Source organism: Silene latifolia, chromosome 1, assembly GCF_048544455.1.
Source record: "Silene latifolia isolate original U9 population chromosome 1, ASM4854445v1, whole genome shotgun sequence".
Lineage (NCBI taxonomy): Eukaryota > Viridiplantae > Streptophyta > Magnoliopsida > Caryophyllales > Caryophyllaceae > Silene > Silene latifolia.
Window position 1 is genome coordinate 143,910,632 of NC_133526.1, and position 24,263 is coordinate 143,934,894.

General features: G+C 34.9%; 2 protein-coding genes across 2 annotated transcripts; both read left to right on the plus strand.

Annotated features, from left to right (window-relative positions):
* Positions 1 to 2,519: 2,519 nt before the first annotated feature.
* LOC141657264 (protein FAR1-RELATED SEQUENCE 5-like) lies at positions 2,520 to 3,290 on the plus strand. The gene has a single exon (XM_074464432.1). It carries the CDS (start codon positions 2,520 to 2,522, stop codon positions 3,288 to 3,290), a length of 771 nt encoding a protein of 256 aa, XP_074320533.1.
* A 62-nt stretch (positions 3,291 to 3,352) lies between these two features.
* Positions 3,353 to 4,351, plus strand: LOC141657272 (protein FAR1-RELATED SEQUENCE 5-like). The gene has a single exon (XM_074464444.1). It carries the CDS (start codon positions 3,353 to 3,355, stop codon positions 4,349 to 4,351), a length of 999 nt encoding a protein of 332 aa, XP_074320545.1.
* Positions 4,352 to 24,263: the final 19,912 nt, after the last annotated feature.

Here is a 24,263-nt window from a genome sequence, read left to right on the forward strand (position 1 = left end):
ATTCTACGGATTACAAATTTACTAACCCAACTCGTACAACTAACTCTAGCTGTAACTCAATGAGTACCGTTAAATACTCGAGTAACTAACTTACGCTAATAAGAAAGATATAATGACTTAACAAATGAATATACGAGTTTTAAAATACACGACCTTTTGAAAATAGCAAATCGGTTTTCTGCTTGAAATACACGGTTTTGCTCTTTGAAAATAAAATCAATTTTATGCTTAAGGTCTCTAATTTAAATGTTGCAAAAGCAAAGTATTTATAGGAAGGAAAGAACAAGGCTACTCGGTTTCATGAAACCCTAATGGCCGAAAATTAGAGATATGTAAACAAATCATATCTTCTATTATTTATTTCCTTCAAACATAGTCTCGTGATTAATTCGTCTAATTCATCTACTAAATCGTCATCTTTCTACCGCAGATTCCCTAATCCCAACATGAAGGGAGTTTAGCTACTCATATCGGTGATTAAACTAACAAAGAAACAATTTACCAAAGAAAGAACATTATAAATAAACTAAAACTCGCAATAATGAAAATTAGGGCAAAGGAAAATAAGAACACAATTGAGAAATTAAAGCAACAAATGATTATTATTAATAAAGGGAGAGAAAGGATTACAATCAGCACGAATCCGGCGTAAATAACAACTGAATCCAAGCAATAATAACCCCAAAGTAAAGTAACAGTGAAGAGGAATAAAAGTTACGTAGTAAAGTTCTACTGTGAAAGCTAGAGTAAAAGCTAGATAAAAAGATGATTAAAAGATGATATTAACCTAATTAACATAGGTTTAAATAGAAAAGAACTAAAATTTGCGGAACAAAACATTACACGGACTAATTAAAAGCCCATGCCCATAAAAACCACTCGATCGAGTGGATTAAACCACTCGATCGACCAACTTCTCAGCAAAAGTCACTCGATCGACCAAATGGTTACTCGATCGAGAACTTGGTCTTCGTGCAGCTCAGTGGTCGAGTAAAATGTTACTCGATCGAGCTTCAGAGGGTGTAGAAACCACTCGATCGACTGGCAGACAGCTCGATCGAGTGATTATGTCTTCATTTCAGCTCACGTCTTCACCCAAGTGCCTCGTAGTGCGTGCCGTGATGCTTCCAAATGCAGCATCTTACTCTGGGACAATCCCGTCTTCTCTAAATGCATGCAAAAAGGACGAAAAGGAGTATGGTTCCACTACTTTCGCGATCATTCCTACAAAAAGGACAAAATACACCAAAGTAGCCAATTCGGGGCAAAATACCATAAAAACAGTATCGAAATGCATAGAAATACGTGCTAAAATAGGCTAAAAAGACTATACATTAGGCACGTATCACAAGAGATTAAAGTAACATAGATAACTTCACCCAATTTATTAATTACCATGATTATGTTTGTGTCAGTTGAAAAGACACAACTGTTCACAGAATTTAATCTCTTATAATCAATTAATCCACTTTATAAACCCAAGAGTACACAACCACTTTTCCATCCTACCTTTTCCAATAAGCAAAACTTTTAATCTGTCCAGAAAACTACTTAATTTTATTAAAAAAAACAATGTCTTACTCAAAATGCACAATAGTTCCTACACGAATGCTGCTTACAAACAAAATTTCATGGACCATTATCATGAATGGAAAGTAAACCAGTTTTCTTCAAACTGGTTTGATGGAGATGACATTCCTGTGGAGATGGATGTAACATCTCACAGTCGTCCTTTACATCCTTTCCTTACTAGTCAGCCATTCCTCCAGATTTTTTTTGATCGACTTGGGAAGGAAGAAAAGAGAAACATGGCCATGGTGTGCAATGGCTGGTTAAAGTGGTTCCTTATAGGGACCAAGCCAAAGGTAATGGATAGGGATTATTACCGAGGCGCGGTTCGGGGAAATGAAAATGGTGTAATCTATGTCACAAAGAATAATCGGCTCCTTGACAGATTCTGCATGTGCACGACTATGTCTAGTCGTGCAGAAATAATTAGACATCACAAACAACAAGAACGACAATTTAGAAAGCAAAGAGAAGAATATGAAATTGAGGAACAGTCTGGGGATGATGGTTATTATGACTGCGACTGTTAGATTAGTTTAGAAATATCTTGTGTTTATTGTTATTAGGTATTATCTTGTGTTTTTTTTTTTCAGTATAAGCCTTAGTAGGCTTTAACATTTTGAAAGCCTTAAATGGCTTTTGTAAATATTTTTCTAATATTAATGAAATAATATTATGACTATTTCTTTGTTTACTGTCATTAGCATTCAATACATTTTATATATGATATATCAAAATGGACAACAATATTTCCTATGAACATTAGCAGTAAAATATATGTTTCTTTAAAGGCATGATAATGGACATTCGCAGGAATACATTATATATGAACCTTTATTTGTACGACATAAATTACCAATATTTGTAGAGCATATTAGAATTGGATTACTGCATTATTGATGCAATAATATTCAATATACTTACTTACTTAACTACTGTTGAAGCAGACAATGAGTACAAGTGATGCAACTACGTCTTCTTCTACAAATAACAGCTTTAAAACACCAAGGACAAGAATCGAAATATTAAATGCACTCCAGTACATTCCATTTTGTCCAGAGGAAAAGAAACTTAAAGTAGGACAAGTATTCGGAACGCTAGAATCAGGAGAGTTTTGCTACAAAGAATATTGTACAATCTGTGGGTTTACGCCAAGACTTGCAACAACAAAAAGGATTAAAGGCAATGAGTTACCAAACAGTTTTGCATTAAGGAATGTTGTCTGCAATAGGCAAGGTGTAAAGGAAAGTAGGAAAAGGAAGAGGACTGATACTGATACTGATACTGCTGAGAATGATGCAGAATCTGATGTGACAGACGTAAGCCGTGTGAGGCCGATTACAAGAATTAACTGTCGTGCATTAGTGCAGTTTAAATACCAAGAAAATGGAACTTATATTGTTACTAGATTCGATGAAGCACATAACCATCCACTTGCTTCGCCTGAATCTACAATATTCTTGAAAGGAAACCGAAAAATGACAGAGGTACAGAAACAATTTGTCACAAAGGTAAAGGTGCGAAAACTAGGTGGTGTGAAAGCCTATAGAGGTTGGAAGGAGCTGTGTGGAGGTTACGACAACATTGTGGCTACTGAGGTTGATTTCAAAAACTTTGTCAGGGACATAAAAACCTACATTGGTAATTTTGATGCGCAAATGTTTGTTGAAAATCGTATTGGGAAAAAGACATATGCAGTTCATTTTACTTTGATTTTATAGTAGATGAAAACAAGTGCCTGGCTGGAGTGTTTTGGGCAGATCCGATCTGCATAAAGAACTAAATGATGTTCGGTGAGGTGTTATCAGAAGATGCTACATATGGAACAAACAAGTACGATATGGTGTTTGTGCCTTTCACAGGAGTTGATCACCACAAAAGGTGCATAACCTTTGGAGCTTGGTTGATATGTGATGAAAGTATTGAGTGTTATACATGGTTGTTCAAGACATTTTTGGAAGCAATGGGCGGGTGCCAGGCGAGAATTATAATTACTGATCAAGATAAATCAATGAAGTCGGTAGTCCCAGAAGTGTTTAAGGAGTCAACACACAGACTGTGCATGTGGCAAATAATGAAGAAACTAAGAGAAAAAGTCAGTTATCAACTGTTTCAAGATGAGGATTTTAAGACCAGGCTCAATAGGTGTGTTTGGAACAACCAACTTGAGCCTGATGAATTAAAAGAACAATGTGGGAAGATAATGCTTGATTATCAACTTGTAGAACACGAGTGGTTTTCAGATTTGTACGATCTCAGGGAACGGTGGATGCCTGCCTATTTTAAAGATGTTTCCATGTCTGGCTTGATGAGGGTTACTTCTAGGTCTGAGAGTGAAAACAGTTTCTTTGACAGGTTCCTCACACCTCATTTGACCCTTGTTGAGTTTTGGGTGTGCTATGAGAGTGCCTTGGAAGCACAAAGACACAAGCAGTCCAAGTTGAACAGTGAGAACAAACACTCTGAAATCCCACGGAAAACAAAGTCAAACCTTGAAGTCCATGCTTCTGAAATGTACTCGCACAATATTTTCAAAGACTTCCAAATAGAATTGGTTGCAGCTTTGTCTGATTGCCGTTTTAAAGATGTGAAGAAGATTGATGACACAAAAATATATATTCTAACTGACTTGCAGATGCCAAATAAGTCATGGAACGTAGCATATTCACCAGATAACATGGAGATTACTTGTTCCTGTTCTATGTTTCAAAGAATGGGCTTGTTGTGCAGGCACTGCTTTTGGATTCTACACAACCAAGATTTTCAGAAAATAGCAGAATAGTACATAATGCAAAGATGGACCGAAGCTCCAATGAGTAAGCCTGTCTTTGATAAAGATGCCAAACTGATAGATGTCTCTCAAAAGTTTTCTGACCGGAAAAGTTTGAGTACTGAGTTGTGGCAAGAGGTTTATTCTTGTGTCAGCGTAGCTAAGTGTGATGATAAAGACATGAAGCTTTTGATTGAAAAACTGAGAGATATTAGATTGGATATGATTAGTAGCAGAAGTGTTCCAGCAAAGAAAAAAGACAAGATGAAAGAAATAGAAAAGTACGTGGGCTGCAAAATACCTGAGAAGTTGGTGATTCATGTTCCTAAAAAATCTAAAAACAAGGGTAGGACCAAGGGCAAGAGAATTGAATCACAAATGTTAAAAGCCCTAAAGAAGAGAGGAAAAGAGAAAAGGTACTGCAAAACATGTGGCCGCCAAGAACACAACTCCAGGACTTGCAAAGAAACAAACCATCTGACAGGTATGTATAATTTGGTTTCTTTTTAAAGCATATTACATTAATGTTAAATAATTATTAAATTATACAAGCATAGAGCATAGTGTTTACCTTCCAAAATCATCACTCTTATATGGAGGCACATAAGCTCTTTGTGCAATGAACATTATGGTTGTTCTGAAGGCACAGATGAGAAATTCAGCAATGTATATTTGGTTAACATTAAATCTATATCAATTTAGTTATTCATTTTGGCCATTTTCTCCTTATAAAATCTGTTATTTAATTTACATTTTGTTGCATATTCACTAAATACTACCATGAAGATGAAGACGATGAAGGAGATGAATCTGATGATGTAGAGGACGACGATGAAGAAGATGAATCTGATAACGAAGTGGAAGGTGCAAATTTTTGATTCAAGGATAGACATCCATAATATACACTACGAGAACATTCTTAAAAGCGTGTATGTACAGTTTGATTTTACTGCCAAAGTACATTACTCTTATAGGGAAAGTATATTACGTTTGTATTAAAGGATCATTATTATTGTTCTGCAAGGAACATTCTTAAAGGGTTGTATGTACAATTCGATTTCACTGCCAAAGTACATTACTCTTATAGCCAAAGTATATTACATTTGTATTAAAGGATCATTATTGTTGTTCTGCAAGGAACATTCTTAAAGGCTTGTATGTACAATTCGATTTCACTGCCAAAGTACATTACTCTTATAGCCAAAGTATATTACATTTATATTAAAGGTTCATTATTGTTGTTTTGCAGGGACATCATCAACTTGACTGGAATTGTTTTCCCAGAGTACAATAATTTTAAGGCGTTTTGCACAATAAACATTATTGTTGTTCTGCAAGAACATAATAAACTTTATTGAAATTTGTTTCAGGAATATAACACTCTCTTGAATTAAAATTTTTTCAAACTTCAGGTTGTTCGACTCGCAGCTTCCTCAATATATGTTACATTACTCACACACATGTCACAAACGAAACTAAAAAAGTTTTTACGGCTTCAATTCAGCATCTTCCTCATCTTCATCGTCGTATTCTTCCCATGGCAAAGGTTTTGAACGGAAATCCATTGCCTTCTTTAGTACAGCATCAAAACATACATTGCCTTCTGTTGAAATCATATATGAAATGTATTTCTTCTGCAGAATCAGTATGGGAGCATCCTAGGAAAGTAAAGAAAACAAGGGGTTAGAACATGTACAAATGTGTACTGAATTATGTATTAAAAATAATTGTATTACTTGTGAAACTCACATCGCCTTTTTTAAGCCCAAAGGTCTAATTTAGATTACCCTTAAATGTCTCCATATGTCTCATAACGTAAACACCACAATCCGTCTTGTTAGTGTTGTTTCTCCACTTCATCTTTGCAAGAATAGGCTGCAGTTTTTTGATGCGATCAACTTTTACCTTTGAAACACCGATGTCTTTCAAGTATTCTGCTAGAACATTACGCTGGCGGAGAAGGGGGGAAGAAAACATTAGGACACTAATAATTATGAGCTACAATATCACAAAAATAAGAAAATTAAGACAGACACAAAATTTTTGGGGAAGGTACACTCTATGTAAAGTCATTGTACATTCACAATAATGAATAGGAATAACATGTAGTGTTGTTAAGCAAAAGAGAGCATAGAATTTTACAAAAGACAGTGGTCTATCGTGGAAAAATTCTTCTGGTTTTCCGTCACGATGCACATTATCAATGATGATGAACTTATACTTGTTGCTGTCAATGACTAGTAAATGGTAATGCCTTTTATATATAACTGGGAAGAAGAACTGTAGATTTTAAAAGATTTAATTAGGCAACAAGCAAATTAAATATAACATGCAGAAAGAGTGTATATTGTCGATGCTAACCAAATCAATTCTATCTGGGTTAACCGAGAATTGGGTAAACTCTTCTTTCATTATATCCTTAATCACCACAAAATTTTCAACAGTGTCCAGTTCTCCTTGAAGCATCATCTGTACGCAAGACAAGTAAAGTTTCTGATGTTAATCAAGGGAAAAAACATTACAAAATTTACTTGTTGAAATAAGTTTATATAAATATTTGTCATACACACACAGCTGTGGTGAAAAAAAATCGATATGGCTCTGAAGAGTTTCTTCTAGATTCCTTGGCATTCAAAAGTTGTGCCCAACAACCGATCACATCACTCGTTAAATACTTAGATTGTCGTAGCGTTGCCATTTCAATACGCCGAAGAGAAATTTCGCCCACATGCACAAGAAGTTCCCTGGTTCAAGACTACCAGTGTTAACTCAAAACAGGATACAGATTATTTTAAATTTAAATATTGTACATTAGTAGATATATATATATATACCTGGCTAAATAGGTATGTTTTCCTCTACTATACGACACATAATCAGCAATGCAATTCTGAAAGTCAGTAAGATGAGTAATAATGCATGTATCTGTGCTTAGTAAATTACGATTTGCAAGGATGCTCAGAGACTCTGGTTGACTTCTTTCATGTTCATGAACATTTTCATTGTTGATGACTTTGCCCTTGGTAGTGTCACCACTGTCAAGCAGATTATGCTCATTTGTACTCTTGTCGTTTGTATTACTCACATCTGTCATGCTGTCATTGTTCTCACAAGCATCATAGCCATCTGGTATAATATTCCCTTCTGTACAACCTACCTCCATTGTTCTCTTCTTAACCCTAACAGTCTCATTGTTGTCAGGAACACCAATATCATCGGTACTCTTCTCTTTCTTTCCAACTACCTCCTCTTCTATCTTCTCATCCCCAACAGTCTCATCACCCTCGTAGAATTCTTCATCAGACGAATCCAGTTTCTTTGGGAAGGACTTCTCTTGATACTGCTTCACCTTTGTTAAAACGTCATCACAAACAATGTTGCACTTGGATGAAACTAAAGTGCAAAGATATTTGATTCTCAATATTCGAAGTCCATCCATCTACAAAAGTTAACATATCTTGAGGATAGGTAACTTATAAACAAGAATGTGCTTTTAATACTTTAAGAAAGATCATTTAATTAACCCAAAAGTACATTTACAATTATTGGATTTAAATTGTTTAGAAACTTACGTTGTTTTTTGTCAACCCACAAGTCCAATACTGACCCCCCTTGTACGTTTCCATGTGTTTCATTGTGTAAATACCACAGTCAACAACATTTTGATGGTTTCTCCAAGGCATTTTCAATACAGTAGGCTCCATTGCTCTTACTCTTTCCTTCAAATCACCAATGTCATTGAAATATTCTGCCAAAGCATTACGCTGCATGGAAAAATTCAGATCAAACTGTCTAGAGAGACCGTGCAAAAAATATGACATTGTAAAAGAAAAAATAACCAATGAAAGGCAACTCAACAATTACCATATTCCAAGGTTTGTTTCCATAACGAGTTTTTGGGGTTTCATCATGCTGTTGATTATCAAGAATGAAAAACTTGTTCTTCTCCATATTGAATACGAACAGGTAAAAATGCTTGTCGGATATTATTGGGGAAAAAAACTGTTTTATATAAGAAAAGATTAGAAGATACAACAGACATAAAATTTGTTACGAGAGTAAATTAGCAGCAGAAAACACTATGTATTGACTATATATATTATTTGAGCTAACCATATCAACTTTTGTCACATCAATAATCCCAGCATGATTTAACTCATTTCTAAAATGCCTCTTGAATACTTCCAATTGTCTTTCAAATTTGAATTCTTTCCTTTGCCCTTGAAATGCTTGCTGCACACACATAACATAATATTCTTCTATTAATATACACTTTTATAACATAAAATTATTGTAATATAGAATGAAATAAAATTTTACATACAAATACGAGGGTTGAAGCAAAGAATCGACGTGGTGCTGAAGATTTTCTTTCAAGTTCATTGAAATTCAAGTAAGCTGACCAACAATCAACCACAACATCTGCTATACCGAGGTGGTTTTAGAGATGCAAAAAGATATCGGGTACCCACGACATTCTTAAACTCAAAGAGCTTCTCACTGGTTCAGACGTTACACAAAACAAGTCAGTTAATTATACATATGTACATTATGTTTATTAATAATGCACATAATACCCAAACTAAATGTACAGAATGATTAAATAAAAGAAACATAATGAGTAGAATAAAATATACCTAACAAGAACAATGCATTTTCCCTTGGTGTAGTAGACGTAGTCAGCAATACAGTGCTGAAACTCAGATGGCTCTGTATATGGGTCAGTGTCTCCTCTTAGTAAATCAAGTTCAGTACTAATATCTAAGCTTGGATTGGGATTGGTTACCTTGGGTTCTTCACTATAATCTTCAGATAACATGCTACATACAAGGGTATTTATAAGATTATCCGTATTGCCTTCTTCCTCATTCTTCACGTCACTATCAACATAAAGATGGTTTGAATCATTTCGTACATTCTTGTCATCATTTTTCTTGTTGTCTTCATTCCCATTTTCACACTCCCCTTCTGACACCTCTTTCTTGTTGTCACACTCCCCTTCTGACACCTCTTTCTTGTTGTCTTCATTCCCATTTTCAACCTTGTTATGTTCATTCACATTGTAAACTAATTCACCTTCTTTTCTCAATGCACAAGGCTTCTGGAGTAGTTGAAATGTATCAAATTAAAAAACAATACACTTAAGCACCAAGTTAACATAATATAACAAAAAATATGATCAACATATTTACCTTTTCGTATGTATAAAAAATCGGCCTTTTCAATGACATGCTTTCAACCTGAATACTATTTTTTAAAGTTATGTTTACATTATTCAAAGCTTCAACAACCAAAGGATGATTACTAACATCATTCTCAGCAGCAGGAACAACATCTGGAATATCAGCAACATTAATACCAACCGAACTTTCACTATCAATGAGTCATGCTAATTTGACAAATTGAGTAAACTAAATGCATGATCACAGAGCTTCTGAGCAGTCTTGTTCTCCTTAATTATTGATGCTCCTTTTTCTAACTTAGCCTTAACAGATGATATGTTCTGAGCTAAACTAGTTATACATTTAGCAAGATCAAGAATATACTCCTCAGTGTAGTCTTTTGTTTGATAGACAGATTCGACACCTATATTGTCAACCACCTCCTCCATTGGTGCTTCCGACTTACCATTTCCAAACATACTGCTTTTCATCTCATCCTTCTCTCTCGATGATAACAAACTACTAGTCCAACCTACCAACGTATAATAATCTCTTTCAACTTTTCGTTCCACATGAACAACACGATCAACATAGATGAGCTGCAAAAAAAAAATAAAAAAAAAATTAATTAGAGGAGAATGAAAACGCACCTTGCAATGCTAAATTAATTTATGAACTTCAAATATATTTTTTGAGACTTCTTACCTCCAAAAACAACAGTGGACCGCCGAAGTGAGTCTCTTTTTCCACCCACTCAATCTTGCTTTCTTGGAGACTTTTTAACAAAAAGGAACACCAATTGTAATCTTTAATTTCATCAACATTCATCAACGATTTCAAAACATGATGATTAACCAAAGGCTTTTGAGTGTTTCTCATTAGCAAAGAAACAGCAAACACAACAAAGTTAACCTTGAATTCATCACCACCATGATCATGATTTATCAACCAATTCTCAAGCGTTTTAAGTGGAACTTGTCCATCTTTTATACCAAATTGTTGTTTCCATTTGCCATAAAACTCTTGAAACTCTTCTGATTCAGTATGAGTTTTGGATAATTCAACTGTTTTAGGGCTTATTGGAAATCCAAATGTTGATCTTACATCAGAAACCTTCAAGAACAACTTCTCACCATCAAGAAGATCAATATAGTTTTGGTATGGGTTATACTGCTTAATTAACCAGTGCCCAAGCTTTAAAGGAATGGAACAAACTCTTAACCAAAACAGCCCACTAAATCCAATCTCTTCTAGCGCGCACCACTGTTCGTATGACAAACGTTCAACTACCTCGACTACTCCTGTAGGAGACATTCTCGTATATGCACTTTTAAACGAAGAGAAATCAAACTTCTGCTTACACTTGGAACCCAATACTATCTTATTACTTACTTTACCCTTTTGAGGACTTTCTTTCTTTGCAGTAACAATTTGTTTATTAACAGAAACAATTTGTTTCTTAACTGCAAGATCATCGTCACTTTCTTCATTTATCTTCTTTGCGAAAGATTGTATAGACTTAGATTTACTGTTAATAGTATCTGATTTACGCTTTCTTGTAACTGGAGCACACTCATTTTTACCATCAATGCAACTTTCAGTTGGTGGAAAAATAAAAGTAACTTTTCTCCGCTTTTCAGATTTTTTATCTTCCTGCTCCATAGTCTGTAATAATAAAATGAAATTACAAAGCAAGTAGAGATAATCAACAGTTATCTAATTTTAGGAAATGTACATTTATCACAAATATAATGTTCTTTTAGATGATTCAGAACAATTTCTATATTAATAACAAACGGCACATTAATTTAAGCTGAATGTACATTATATTATTACCTTCAATTAAAAATCCAAAAATTAACATGTAGAGATAATCAGCAGTTACCTAATTTTAGGAAATGTATATTAATAACAAATATAATGTTCTTTACATATTTCAGAACAGTTCCTATATTAAAAACAAACGGCACATTAATTTAAGCTGAATGTATTATATTATTACGTTCAATTGAAAATACAAAATTGACAAGTAGAGATAATCACCAGTTACTTAATTTTAGGAAATGTACATTAGTCACAAAGATAATGTACTTTTAGATGATTCAGAACAATTTCTATTTTAAAAACAATACGCACATTAATTTAAAGCTGTATGAACAATATATATTATTACCTTCAATTAAAAATTCAAAATTAACAAAAACTGGAAAGTAAATGTTGAAAGAATACTTCAGAGATATAAAATTGGGAAAGAACAATGCGAATGTGTTTCTAAAGGTAGAAAAATAATTCATGCACATTAATCCGAATGAATTTTAAACAGTAAAGCAGTATAAATATCTGAAATCAAAACATCAAAATTATACTGCTGTTGAACAATTAAGTGATCCAAATTAAACATTATATTAGAGTTATGATAGAGAAGAAACGAAATTGAAAAGAAAATACCTTAGTATAACGGAGGAAATTGGGCGTAACGTCAAAATTATACTGCTGTTGAACAATTGTCCTATGACAACGTCTATACTGGTAATGTAAAACAACTGCGCTAAACACTGGTTACTACTTTTATTTTTTTTACTCCGTTTCTTTTTTCTTGTAGGTAGTTAGTTACTAGTGTATTGTAACTGTGAAAAAATAAGAGAAATGATAAATACATTTAATACCCTAAAATAGTTAGTTAGTTACCTTGAAGCTTTGCTACTGCAGTCCCTGAAAGGGGTGGCTTACATGGTCCATGTGTTGGTGCGGGAATGCATGGGCCCGAGGGGGATTCAACCCCCTCGTCATCAAAAAAAAAAAAAAAAAGACACCTGACGGATCGAGTAAACCCATTTTTTTGGGGGGGGGGGGGGGGGGGTATCTTAAAACAGGAAGGGAAAGAGTTTAGGGTTGGATTAGGCGAATCCTTGCTTCTCATTTGAAGGCGGTAAGACAAAAAGACACCCTAGAGGGGCCGAGTGAACCCTTTTTGGGGGGACCGGGTATCCTAAAACGGGACGGGAAAGGGTTTAGGGTTTCATTAGGCGGACCCTTGCTACTCATTTGAAGGCGGCAAGACAAAAAGACACCCTAGAGGGGCCGAGTTAACCCTTTTAGGGGGGACCAGGTATCCTAAAACGGGACGGGAAAGGATTTAGGGATTCATTTGGCGGACCTCTACCGCGGATCTCCCTAATCCAACCCTAAACCCTTTCCCTTGCTTCTCATTCGAAGGCGGCAAGATAAAAAGACACCCTAGAGGGGCCGAGTGAACCCTTTTTTGGGGGGTCGGGTATCCTAAAACGGGACGGGAAAGAGTTTAGGGTTTGATTAGGCGGACCGCTACCACGGATCCACCTAATGAAACCCTAAACCCTTCCCTTGCTTCTCATTCGAAGGCGGCAAGACAAAAAGACACCCTAGAGGGGCCGAGTGAACCCTTTTTGGGGGGCCGGGTATCCTAAAACGGGACGGGAAAGGGTTTAGGGTTTGATTAGGTGGACCGCTACCGCGGATCCCTCTAATCAAACCCTAAACCTTTTCCCTTGCTTCTCATTCGAAGCCGGCAAGACAAAAAGACACCCTAGAGGAGCCGAGTGAACCCTTTTTTGGGGGGCCGGGTATCCTAAAACGTGACGGGAAAGGGTTTAGGGTTTGATTATCCTAAAACGGGACGGGAAAGGGTTTAGGATTTGATTAGGCGGACCGTTACCGCGGATCCCCCTAATCAAACCCTAAAACCTTTCCCTTGCTTCTCATTCGAAGGCGGCAAGACAAAAAGACACCCTAGAGGGGCCAAGTGAACCCTTTTTTTGGGGGCCGGGTATCCTAAAACGGGACGGGAAAGGGTTTAGGGTTTGATTAGGTGGACCGCTACCACGGATCCCCCTAATCAAACCCTAAACCCTTTTCCCTGCTTCTCATTTGAAGGCGGCAAGACAAAAAGACACCCTAGAGGGGCCGAGTGAACCCTTTTTTGGGGGTCGGGTATCCTAAAACGGGACGGGAAAGGGTTTGATTAGGCAGACCGCTACCGCGGATCCCCCTAATCAAACCTTAAACCCTTTCCCTTGCTTCTCAATTGAAGGCGGCAAGACAAAAAGACACCCTAGAGGGGCCGAGTGAACCCTTTTTTGGGGGGCCGGGTATCCTAAAACGGGACGGGAAAAGGTTTAGGGTTTGATTAGACGGACCGCTACCGCGGATTATCCTAATCCAATCCTAAACTCTTTCCCTTGCTTGTCATTCGAAGGCGGCAAGACAAAAAGACACCCTAGAGGGGCCGAGTGAACTCTTTTTTGGGGGGCCGAGTATCCTAAAACAGGACGGGAAAGGGTTTAGGGCTTGATTAGGCGGACCGCTACCGCGGATCCGGCTAATCCAACCCTAAACCCTTTCCCTTGCTTCTCATTCGAAGGCGGCAAGACAAAAAGACACCCTAAAGGGGCCGAGTGAACCCTTTTGGGGGACGAGATTAAAACTAGGTGGCTGAGTATCCTAAAACGGGACGGGGAAGGTTTTATGGTTGGATTAGGCACACCGCGGTCTGCCTAATTCAACCTTAAACCCACTCCCTTATTTTAAGAGGATAATCTTTGAAAGAAATGCGGTTTTAAAGCTTTGGTAAACCGTTACATAGTAATATGGACATTTGTAAAATGTTGAAGGTACATTATAGTTGATCACTCTTGTAACTGGCTTTAAATTAGAAAGGGTCAATTCTAAACAGTTAAAGCTTAGGTAGATGATAATAATTTAGATTCTAATAAACATTCATAATAAACTGCATATATGTTCTGACAATAATACTTAATGAAAACGCATATGTTTCTAAACTTAACCGCATATTATAATTATACATAAATTAACATCAAAGTTCTTAACCCTTTCTTTCTTTATCGCAAATGAAGGATGAACACTGCTCTCACCCTCCAGCAAGTCCTCCCTTAGATGTTTCTTATAACCGTCTATTAATTCCATAGCCTTCACGACTGCTGGCCAGAGTATAGTATTTTCACCATCAAGAAGAGCGTATGATTCTCGTACAATCGTGACACCGGTGAGAAACCGACGGTCCATGTCACCTCTGTGTGTACTTTTTTGTCTATTAGCTTCAAGTTGTCGGGCTATCTCTCTTTCAACCGTGATAAACTTCATCTGCGCTTGACAATGTCCAACCTCTCGTTGTAGTGACTTTGCATTCACTTCACTATGTCCAGTTTCTCGTCAGACCCTTCCCGATGTTCTTCTAATACTTCGTTTTTACCAAGCACCTCAATAAGATATTGATCCAGTGAATCTCTTTCGCGTTTCATTTCAGCGAGATCATACTCAACTTCAGCGAGTTTTTGCGCGATATCCGAAATTATTTCCACATTGGTAACGGAACTCATATTCTGGTTCAGGCAAAAAATAAATGTATTTTAAAAAGAGTGACAATAAACTTAAGGCATTATGGGAAGTACCAACTTCAACCATATTTAAGGCCATACTATAGGGTAAAACAAATTAACGTGGGCTTTCACATTGTATAATCATGCAAAGAGCAAACAATGTTATTGTGAAAACAGATTACAACAAAAGGTAAAATAATCTTCTCCTGCAAATATTAAGCACATTGTCAGATTGAAATATCTACTATACTTAATTTTTGGCAAAACGTTCGAGCCACAAATGCAGTTTGATTTTCAGACCTGAAACAACTTTTAATTCGTCTGGGGACTATAGTATATATTTCTTTTCACAAGATAAAAAGCATACTGATTAATCAAATAATACTTATAAATGAAATAATCTGAATGTTATATAGGCTACTATTTACATAAAGATATGCATTTCTTTTGCAGGGTTAAAATAATAAGAAAAAAAACAGAAACCAGAGCACCTTTTCAAGGGAGTGAAGACGTTTTCTATATGATTATTCCATATATTTTGTAATTAGCACACTAGTTTAGACAAGTATTTATAGTGAGTTTTATATTTAAACTGATTTTGAAACAGTCTTGAATGGCTTTTGTAAGTATTTCTAATATTAATTAAATAGTATTGTGTCGTTTACTGTCATTAACATTCAATACATTTTTTATATATGCTATATCAAAGTGCACAACAATATTTCCTATGAACATTATCAATAAAATAAATGTTCCTTTAAAGGCATGACAATGGACATGGGCAGGAATACATTATATACGAACCTTTATTTGTATGAAATAAATTACCAGAGCATATTAGAATTCCATTACTGCATTATTCTTGTAATAATATTCAATATACTTATTTACATGAAGATATGCATTTCTTTTGCAGGGAAAAAATAATAAGAAAAAAAAAAAACAGAAATTAGAGTACCTTTTTAAGGGAGTGAAGACGGTTTGTATGATTATTCCTTAGATTTTGTAATTAGCACACTAGTTTAGATAAGTATTTATAGTGAGTTTATATATAAACTGCTTTGGATAAGAATAGGAGAAGTTACAATTTACGAGTGTAGTATTATTTGTCTTTTCACATGCATTAGTTTACAGTCATTTGACACATGTCTCATTTAATCAAATAATCATGAATAGTGGTGTCTTTTCACCTGAATTACTTTACAACTTGCATCTGAGAGTGTAATTATTAGATGCATTAATTTATATTATTTAATTTAAATGGTACATTGTTAATGCACGTAATGGACATTGTAAATACAGTGATGGGACAATTCTTTTCATGATGTATCGAAAATCCAAAAATTACAAAAGGTACTACGTCAATATAATGAAATATCATTAACAAATAAGAGAATGTACTTATATTCTTATATTCTGAATGAACATTGAAAATCAACAGTAGGTACAAGGGATATGAGGTAAATATAAAACTTATACTCAAATGTACCTCAGCTGTTTATATATAGTATTACTCGGTTTGATTTAATAGAATAAAAGCAAGTTCGACCGCTGGTCGGGAAATTGATGTTGGGATAGAGTCAAAATCTTCTTCTTCATTGTCTACTACAACAAGATTTCCTAACTCGGGTGTCAAATGATATTGAAACAGGTGCAATGTCCTCCTTGTTAAGAGATTGTCTGTCAATTAATAAAGACACCTTCGGAAAACCACTACATTATCCCTGGTAGTCGTTCTAACCCCAAATGAAATGCTTGTCTGTAATCTGCTTTCATATTCCTCTCTTAAACGGGCTTCCTTATTGTGTAAGATAAACATCTTAGCCCAACACTTGCATACTGCTTCCATGTTATGTTTGTCAGCTTGATTAACTTTTTGAAAGATTTGTAACATGTAAGTTTCATCTTGTAGTACTGTGTTTTTTGCATAGTTGTCCTCCACCCCTGTAATTATGGCATCCTTCCCATTGAATAGCCATCCTAGAATTGTCTTCTTTGCGTCAAGATGATGCTCAATGAATTGTTTTCTGTCTTCCTCTTCAGAATTTGTTACCAATCCCAAGCAAAATAATGACATGATTTCCTCTGTAGACAGATTAAGAATGGTTATTCCAAAATGTTCATTGAACGATAGCATTTAGAACATCATACTATAAACTTTAAAAACACTATTAATTGAACGATGAACACTGTGAGCAATATTCGAAATTGAGTAAATTGTACAATTAGTATTTTAATTTACCTATTACTCCTATTTCATATGTTGTACACAATTTTCCTACTTGCCCCAATTACCCCAACACACGTAAAATCTCACACAATTGTAATCAATAAATAACATTCCATTAAACTTGACATGAACATCCAATTAAACTGAAAACGACGAAAATGTAACCAACAAAAGAGGCGTGATTTTCAGGTGATTTTGTCAACGATTTAAATCAACCAAGTATAATTACCTAAGAAATACACCAAAAGAATGGACGAAATTCAGGACAAGTTAGTAAATGAACGTGATTACCTGGCAATGAAGAAGTATTGAAAACGAAGGTGGAGTATAACCAAAATTTATGGAGAACTTACCTAATACTCCGTAGTTGAAAGAAGTATTTTCTTTGGAAAGATTGTTTGAAAGAAGTATTCCTTTTATCTATTTTAGATTTACACCTAATTGTGTGTTTTATAATTGAACATAAATTGACTATACTTCGATAATAGGTATTATTAGGTCCACCCTAGATTTACGTGTGTTGGGGTTATTTGGGGAAGTAGGAAAATTGTGTGCAACATATGATATAGAAGTAATAGTTAAATTAAAATACTAATTGTACATATTTACTCAGTTTCGAATATTGCTATTTCCCTTCTCTTTTCTGCCCTCTTCTCATATGATTTGTTTAAATATTAGTATATACGGAGTATATTTTTTTGTTTTCCTTAAAATGAACATTCTCGTATTAAAATGACCACGCACGATATAAATTAATTGTATCAATTGTGAGATCCTAAAGCAAGAAAGTTACACATGATGTAAATTTGTTTTCCTTAAAATGAACATTCTCGTATTAAAGCAAGAACATCATTGATTTTGGTGAACATTTGTTTTCCTTAAAATGGACAATTGATCATTATAGAATGTACATTATAACAAGTAGCTTGGGATGAATGCACATCCAGTACAACTTTGGTGTACATACGCCAAAGATCAAAAGTACATTATCAATACAGCAAACCCAATAGACATCAACTAATGCCAGATATGCCGACAGCACAAAAGAAAACTAATAAATCATATTCAGGAACTATTTGTGAATGTCGTGACACGCTAATGAATGTCTAATAATGTTGTTACGATGTTTGTTGTGCTCAAATGTTATTAGCGTGCATAGGTACTTGAATCTCAGCATTGTTAACGATCTCATCTGCAACAAAAAAAAACATGAAATTAGAATTTAATAACCAACAAGATAACATTGATTTTTTCTAAATAAGTTACAATTAAAATGTAAAACTCACATCAATTTTGGACAGTCCACAGTCCTAAGTGGCTATTCCCATAAATGTTTCCATGTGCCTCATGGTGTAAATACCACAGTAAAAAATATTTATGTTATTTCTCCATGGAAGCATTGCTATTGTAGGATCCATGCCCATTACTATATTACTTTTCTCCATAGTTGATTGATTTTCACCCAAAAACCGTGCAAAAGCGTCACCTTGTAACACAATAATATAAATTAGACGAGATGAACCATAATGTACATGAATTTACCAATGCAAGTGAACGATAATAATTCATAGTTGAGGAGAATGTAAATTTACTAGTTCAAGTACACTATCACCATACTCTTCTAAGGCACTCCCCCTTCTAATGCGATTGTCAAGAATCATGAGACATTTCCTTGGCAGGTCGAAAACGTACAACACAAAATGATTCTCAAGTGCAATAGGGAAGAAGAACTAGCATCAGGTAAAGAAACAATTGTAAGGTCACTGACAGGTAAAGGTTAATTTCATGTTAAGTAATAGCACATTTTGAAAACTTTGACAGTACATTCACCGACTTCTATTCAAATAGACTACTACAGTAATACTGAATTTAATTTCAATTACTAAATGAAGTGAGGGACTGATTAGTTCAATGGATGGAAGATCAATCCACTCAAACTCATTTAATTCTACTTCGATGCGACGCTTGAAAGGTTTGTAACGATGATCATCAATAGAAGCACCTGTGTTCTTCATTAATAACAACTGCACAATGAAGATAAAATTTTAGTAATGTGCAAATGTTGGAAATAGTAAACTGAATCACATGAAAACAATGACCAAACTTACATATGTAAGTGTACTAAAAAAGAATCGTGTGGGATTGGTTGGATTCCCATCCTTTTCTTTGTAGTTTAGATATGCCGACCAAGAATCTATGACAAAGCTTGAGATATAATGATACGGTTTTAATGACAACAGTTGATCCCAACCAAGGACATTATTTTTGAACTCAAATAACGTATTACTGCACAAAAAACAGTAACAACATTATGATTAGCAGCAGATATGTAAAGATGAACTATGTAAATGAATATAAAATATTAAATCTTCTGTATGTAATTAACAACTGTTATCCACAGAGCCCAGGCGATAAACACATAATTTGAAATCTGATATTGCATTGATGTCAAAGGTATGAAGGGATTTGTGTCGTCAATAGCATCAAGGAGAGGTTCACAGGAAGGACTCCTACTAAAATGATATTGATTCCCTGTTTTCGGATATAAAGGTGGACGATCAGCAGACAGTTTCTTTCTTTTTTTACCCCGCTGCTCGGTGCTGCATAAACAGAAGAGTCCTCATCTTCTCGGGAACACACCTAAACCGAATGACACAAAGCGTTTGTAGGCGCATCCTTATTCCTCTCAGCAATTAATTTTCTCACTTTACGAAGAGCCGCTATGTGTTTGCTAGCAGAAGTGGGTTGTTTGTTGAAAATCTGGTCTGTTTGATATGACGTTTGAATAGGTGTTTCAGTTAGATGAGCAAGAATTTCTATCGGTGGCACTTCTGCATAGCTTGTTCCTAAGGTGGCTCTAACAATGTCATGTTTGTCCCTCACAATCTGTTTAATGCGTGGCCAGTTACAAGATGGATCAACAATCCCATCTTCAATGGGGCTGTCAGGAACATCAATCAACAAAGGATAAGAGGAGTTTTTTTAAGATGCTACACGAAGTGAGGCGAACTCTAGGACGATTAACAATCTCTTCTATTGTAGGGTTGTCGGGGACCATCAATTATCGCAACAGAAGAAGAGTTTTTTGTCAACTGTTTGTAAAGTATGACAAATGCTAGGATGATGTACTACTCCTATTGTAGGACTGTTAGAAACTTCAATTATCTCAGCAAAAGAAGAGTCTGTGGTGAATCTTGATGGAGGTTGACAAACAGTAGGTGAATCAGGACTGATTTGCACAACCATAGTGACATCTGTGTTCTTCAGTTTTAAAAATAAAAAAAACATATAAGACAGAAACATAAAGCCATTAAAAATACAGATATCCAGAAAGGACATGCTAAACATTAAGAAAGTACATGAAAAAATTACATCCTAAATATTAAGACATAGCAAAGAACATCAAAATTATTAGGAAATAATGCGTACAAATTCCGACATATTGATATGAAGCACATGTATCCAGAAAGTAAATGCTAAACATTAACAAACTACATCAAAACCATTAGCAAACAATGCGTATAAATTCCGACATATTGATATGAAGGACACGTATCCAGAAAGTAAATGCTAAACATTAAAAAAGTACATGAAGAAAATACATCCTAAACATTTAAAAATATTAAGCCATAGCAAAGTACATAAAAATCATTAGGAAACAATGCGAATAAATTTCGACATATTGATGCACCTGAGAAATAATATTAGGACTGATTTATAATGAACATCTTCGAACATTAATAGCTAAGGAAACTATGTAAAATTCGAAGCAGATGAAAAGTAAACACAGTTGTTTTTAGCAAATAATTAAAGGCAAAGAGTATAACCTTCATTCCGATAGAGAGCGATAAGAGTAAGTGAACGATCTGAGAATGAGAAAACGTGCAGGTACAATTTAATTGACAGGTTTATCAAAAAGTAGTAAGATATTAAAGAGAAGAAGTTTAAAGTGGCGGTATTTTTTAAAAAAATTGGGTCATACTATAATGCCATAAGTCCATTTTTTTTTTCTTTTTTTGTTTATTCCAACTTCTAGAACCATTTGAACCTCTACTTTTATATACCCATTTTATACTTAAAAACTTCAAATTAGGTCAAATTAGGATATATGGCCATTTAACAGAATGGTAATGTTATAATTTGTCAATGTATTTTCTAAAAGTTCTAAATGTACTTTTTCGACATTCATAATGTACAAATTAGCTCAAGTTGTTGGATTACGAATGACTATAAGATCGAAAGACACCCTAGAGGGGGCGAGTGAACGCTTTTTGGGGACGGGATTAAAACTAGGGGGCCAAGTATCCTAAAACGGTATGGGAAAGGGTTTAGGGTTGGATTATGAACGGCCGCAAGACCAAAAGACACCCTAGAGGGGGCGACTGAACCCTTTTTGGGGACGGGATTAAAACTAGGGGGTCGAGTATCCTAAAATGGGACGGGAAAGCATTTAGGGTTGCATTAGGCAGACCGCTACTGCGAATCCACCTATCCTACTCTAAACCCTTTCCCTTATGTGTGGTTTGTATAGCCGCAAGACCAAAAGACACCCAACAAGGGGCGAGTGAACCCATTTTTTGGGAAGGGATTAAAAATAGATCTTTGACAGTTTATTAAACAGGTTTTCCTGTTTACACTGTATATATTATGTAATTTATATAAACAGTTTAATTAAAATGTCCATTATCTATATTCATAATGTGCATGTTCTTATAATTAGGTGCAACTAAAATATCATTAAGCACTGTTTGGAAAATGTACATTATATTATATTTAAAGGTACATTAAATTATTTTAAAAAGAACATGAAACATTAATTAAATTGTAATGCATGTGATCGTTTAATAATATAGAAAACTTCAAAAGTTCATTCATACACTTAGATTATGATGTCGCTATAGATAGATCTTTGACGTGATTTTAGACCTATTTTCCTGTTTTCAATGTATAATAGAAATAAATGTGCTTTCAATTTAATTCAAATGTCCATTATGTATGTTCATAATGTGCATGTCTTTTTTTACAAAAGAGATTTAAAAGGACACTGAAAATGTACATTATATTATTTTGCTAATTCAGTACATCATAAGTCGTTATTCAAGGAGATAATAACGTCAAGTAAATAGCACGCCAAAAATAGACAAAGAAGTACTTTAATTAAGTGCAACTAAACATTGGTTCACAAATTCAACATTTTGCTTATGCAATTACAAGTCATTACACATACTAACGTACATTAGAATTTAAAACATCATACTACATGAACAGGGATGTCATCAGACAAATTCTAACGTCTCACGAGATAATATTTGAACATTAAATGTAATCACTAGCTTTAGAGAAATGACCCTTCTTCGCATGATCAGCGACAGTTTCATGGCAATCGTTGTGGTCGAACATAAGTAATGTGCATAGATATTTGTATCGTAACACTTTAAGCACGCTCCGCTGCAAAACAGAAGCCAACAATTAACAAGATCGGCAAAACACAATGAACATGAATTTCTTTAAAATAAGAACCAACACTCACATCATTTTTCATCAGGCCACATTTCCAAGAGATTAATCCCATAAATGTTTCCATGTGTCTCATTGTGTATATACCACAGTCATCAACATTGTAGTTATTTCTCCAACTAAACTTTGCAATAATGGGATCCATAGCCAACATAACGTTGCTAGAGTCAGAAGTTTTTGGGTTCTCACCCAAAAACCTTCCAAGAGCATCAATATATGACAAAATATTTTAAACCAGTGTTAAGCGCGACTAATATTCAAAATTCAATAGAACAACAAGAATGTGTCAAATTCAAACATACTGTTAACAGTGAAGATACACCATATTTTTTGATGGCGTCATCATCTGAGAGTGAGTTGTCAAGAATGACGAAACGCTTCCTCACCAGGTCAACCACGTATAAGAAAAAGTGTTTCTCGTGTACAATTGGGAAAAAAAACTGAAATTACAAAACAAATGACGTACAACAATAAGTACAGTCAAACTCTTCGAAGGGTACATTTTAACTAATCGTGAGGCACATGTAAAAAATGAGAACGGTACATTGCAATATAAAGTGACCTCATTTAATACAAACGCAAAGAAAATTCCCTTTGACTCAAGCAGTTGAAATAAAACAAAAGCAGAATGCAGACATGGAATGATAGTATGACTCATGGTCTATGTTCCCAACGTGTGCATATAGTTGCAACTGCTCATGCATATTAGATATTCCCCACATTGACAAATTACAACATTAACATTGTAAATGTTTAAAAAGTACATTTAGTACGTTTAGAAAGTACATTGAGAAATTATAGCATTAATATTGTGTTAAATGGCCATTTATCCTAATTTGGCCTAATCTGAACTTTTTTAATATAAAATGGGTATATACAAGTTGAGGTTCAAATGAGTTTAGTAGTTGGAATTAAACAAAAAAAGAAAGGACTTATGCGATAATAGTATGTCTCAATTTTTTTAAAATGCAATAAAACAATGGCAAAGAAAATTGCAAAGTATTTCAAGCAAACAATAACAACTTAAGAGTGCGATTGAAGTTATGTCTATTCCCGGGAAAAGCTGCAAATCCATTTTTACACGAGCCTCGAATAATTCATAAATATTTTCATCATTTAAACCTGGGCTGGGTTTCGCTAATACAGACTGCATGGGAAAGTAACAAAAGAGGGAAGTACAATATTTCAAAATACATATTACACACAACATTTAAGAGTGTATGTAAATGTAATTACATGCAAGCGTGGTAAAAAAGAACCGCTTCGGAGTACCAAGATTATTTTCTTCCTCTTTACAATTCAAATATGATGACCACGAATCAATTACAACACTCGAAACATGTTCAGACGGCTTTAATGACCACAAATGCATTCGCATTGCAAAATAAGTCTTGTACGAATATAAGTGCTCACTAGAGCAAAAAATATAACAAATTAGTTGTCAGGTGTGAAACAGTGAAAATGACATACACAAAATGGTAATTTAGCAAGTACACATTTTAGATTACCTAGAACGACGATTGTTAGTGCCCCGGTCACTAAAAACATAATCAGCCACTTGAAGGTGCACCGCAGTAAGAGGTGTTAACACATTGGTGTTATCTTGGATAGCAGAAAACAACGGATCAAAATGAGATGAC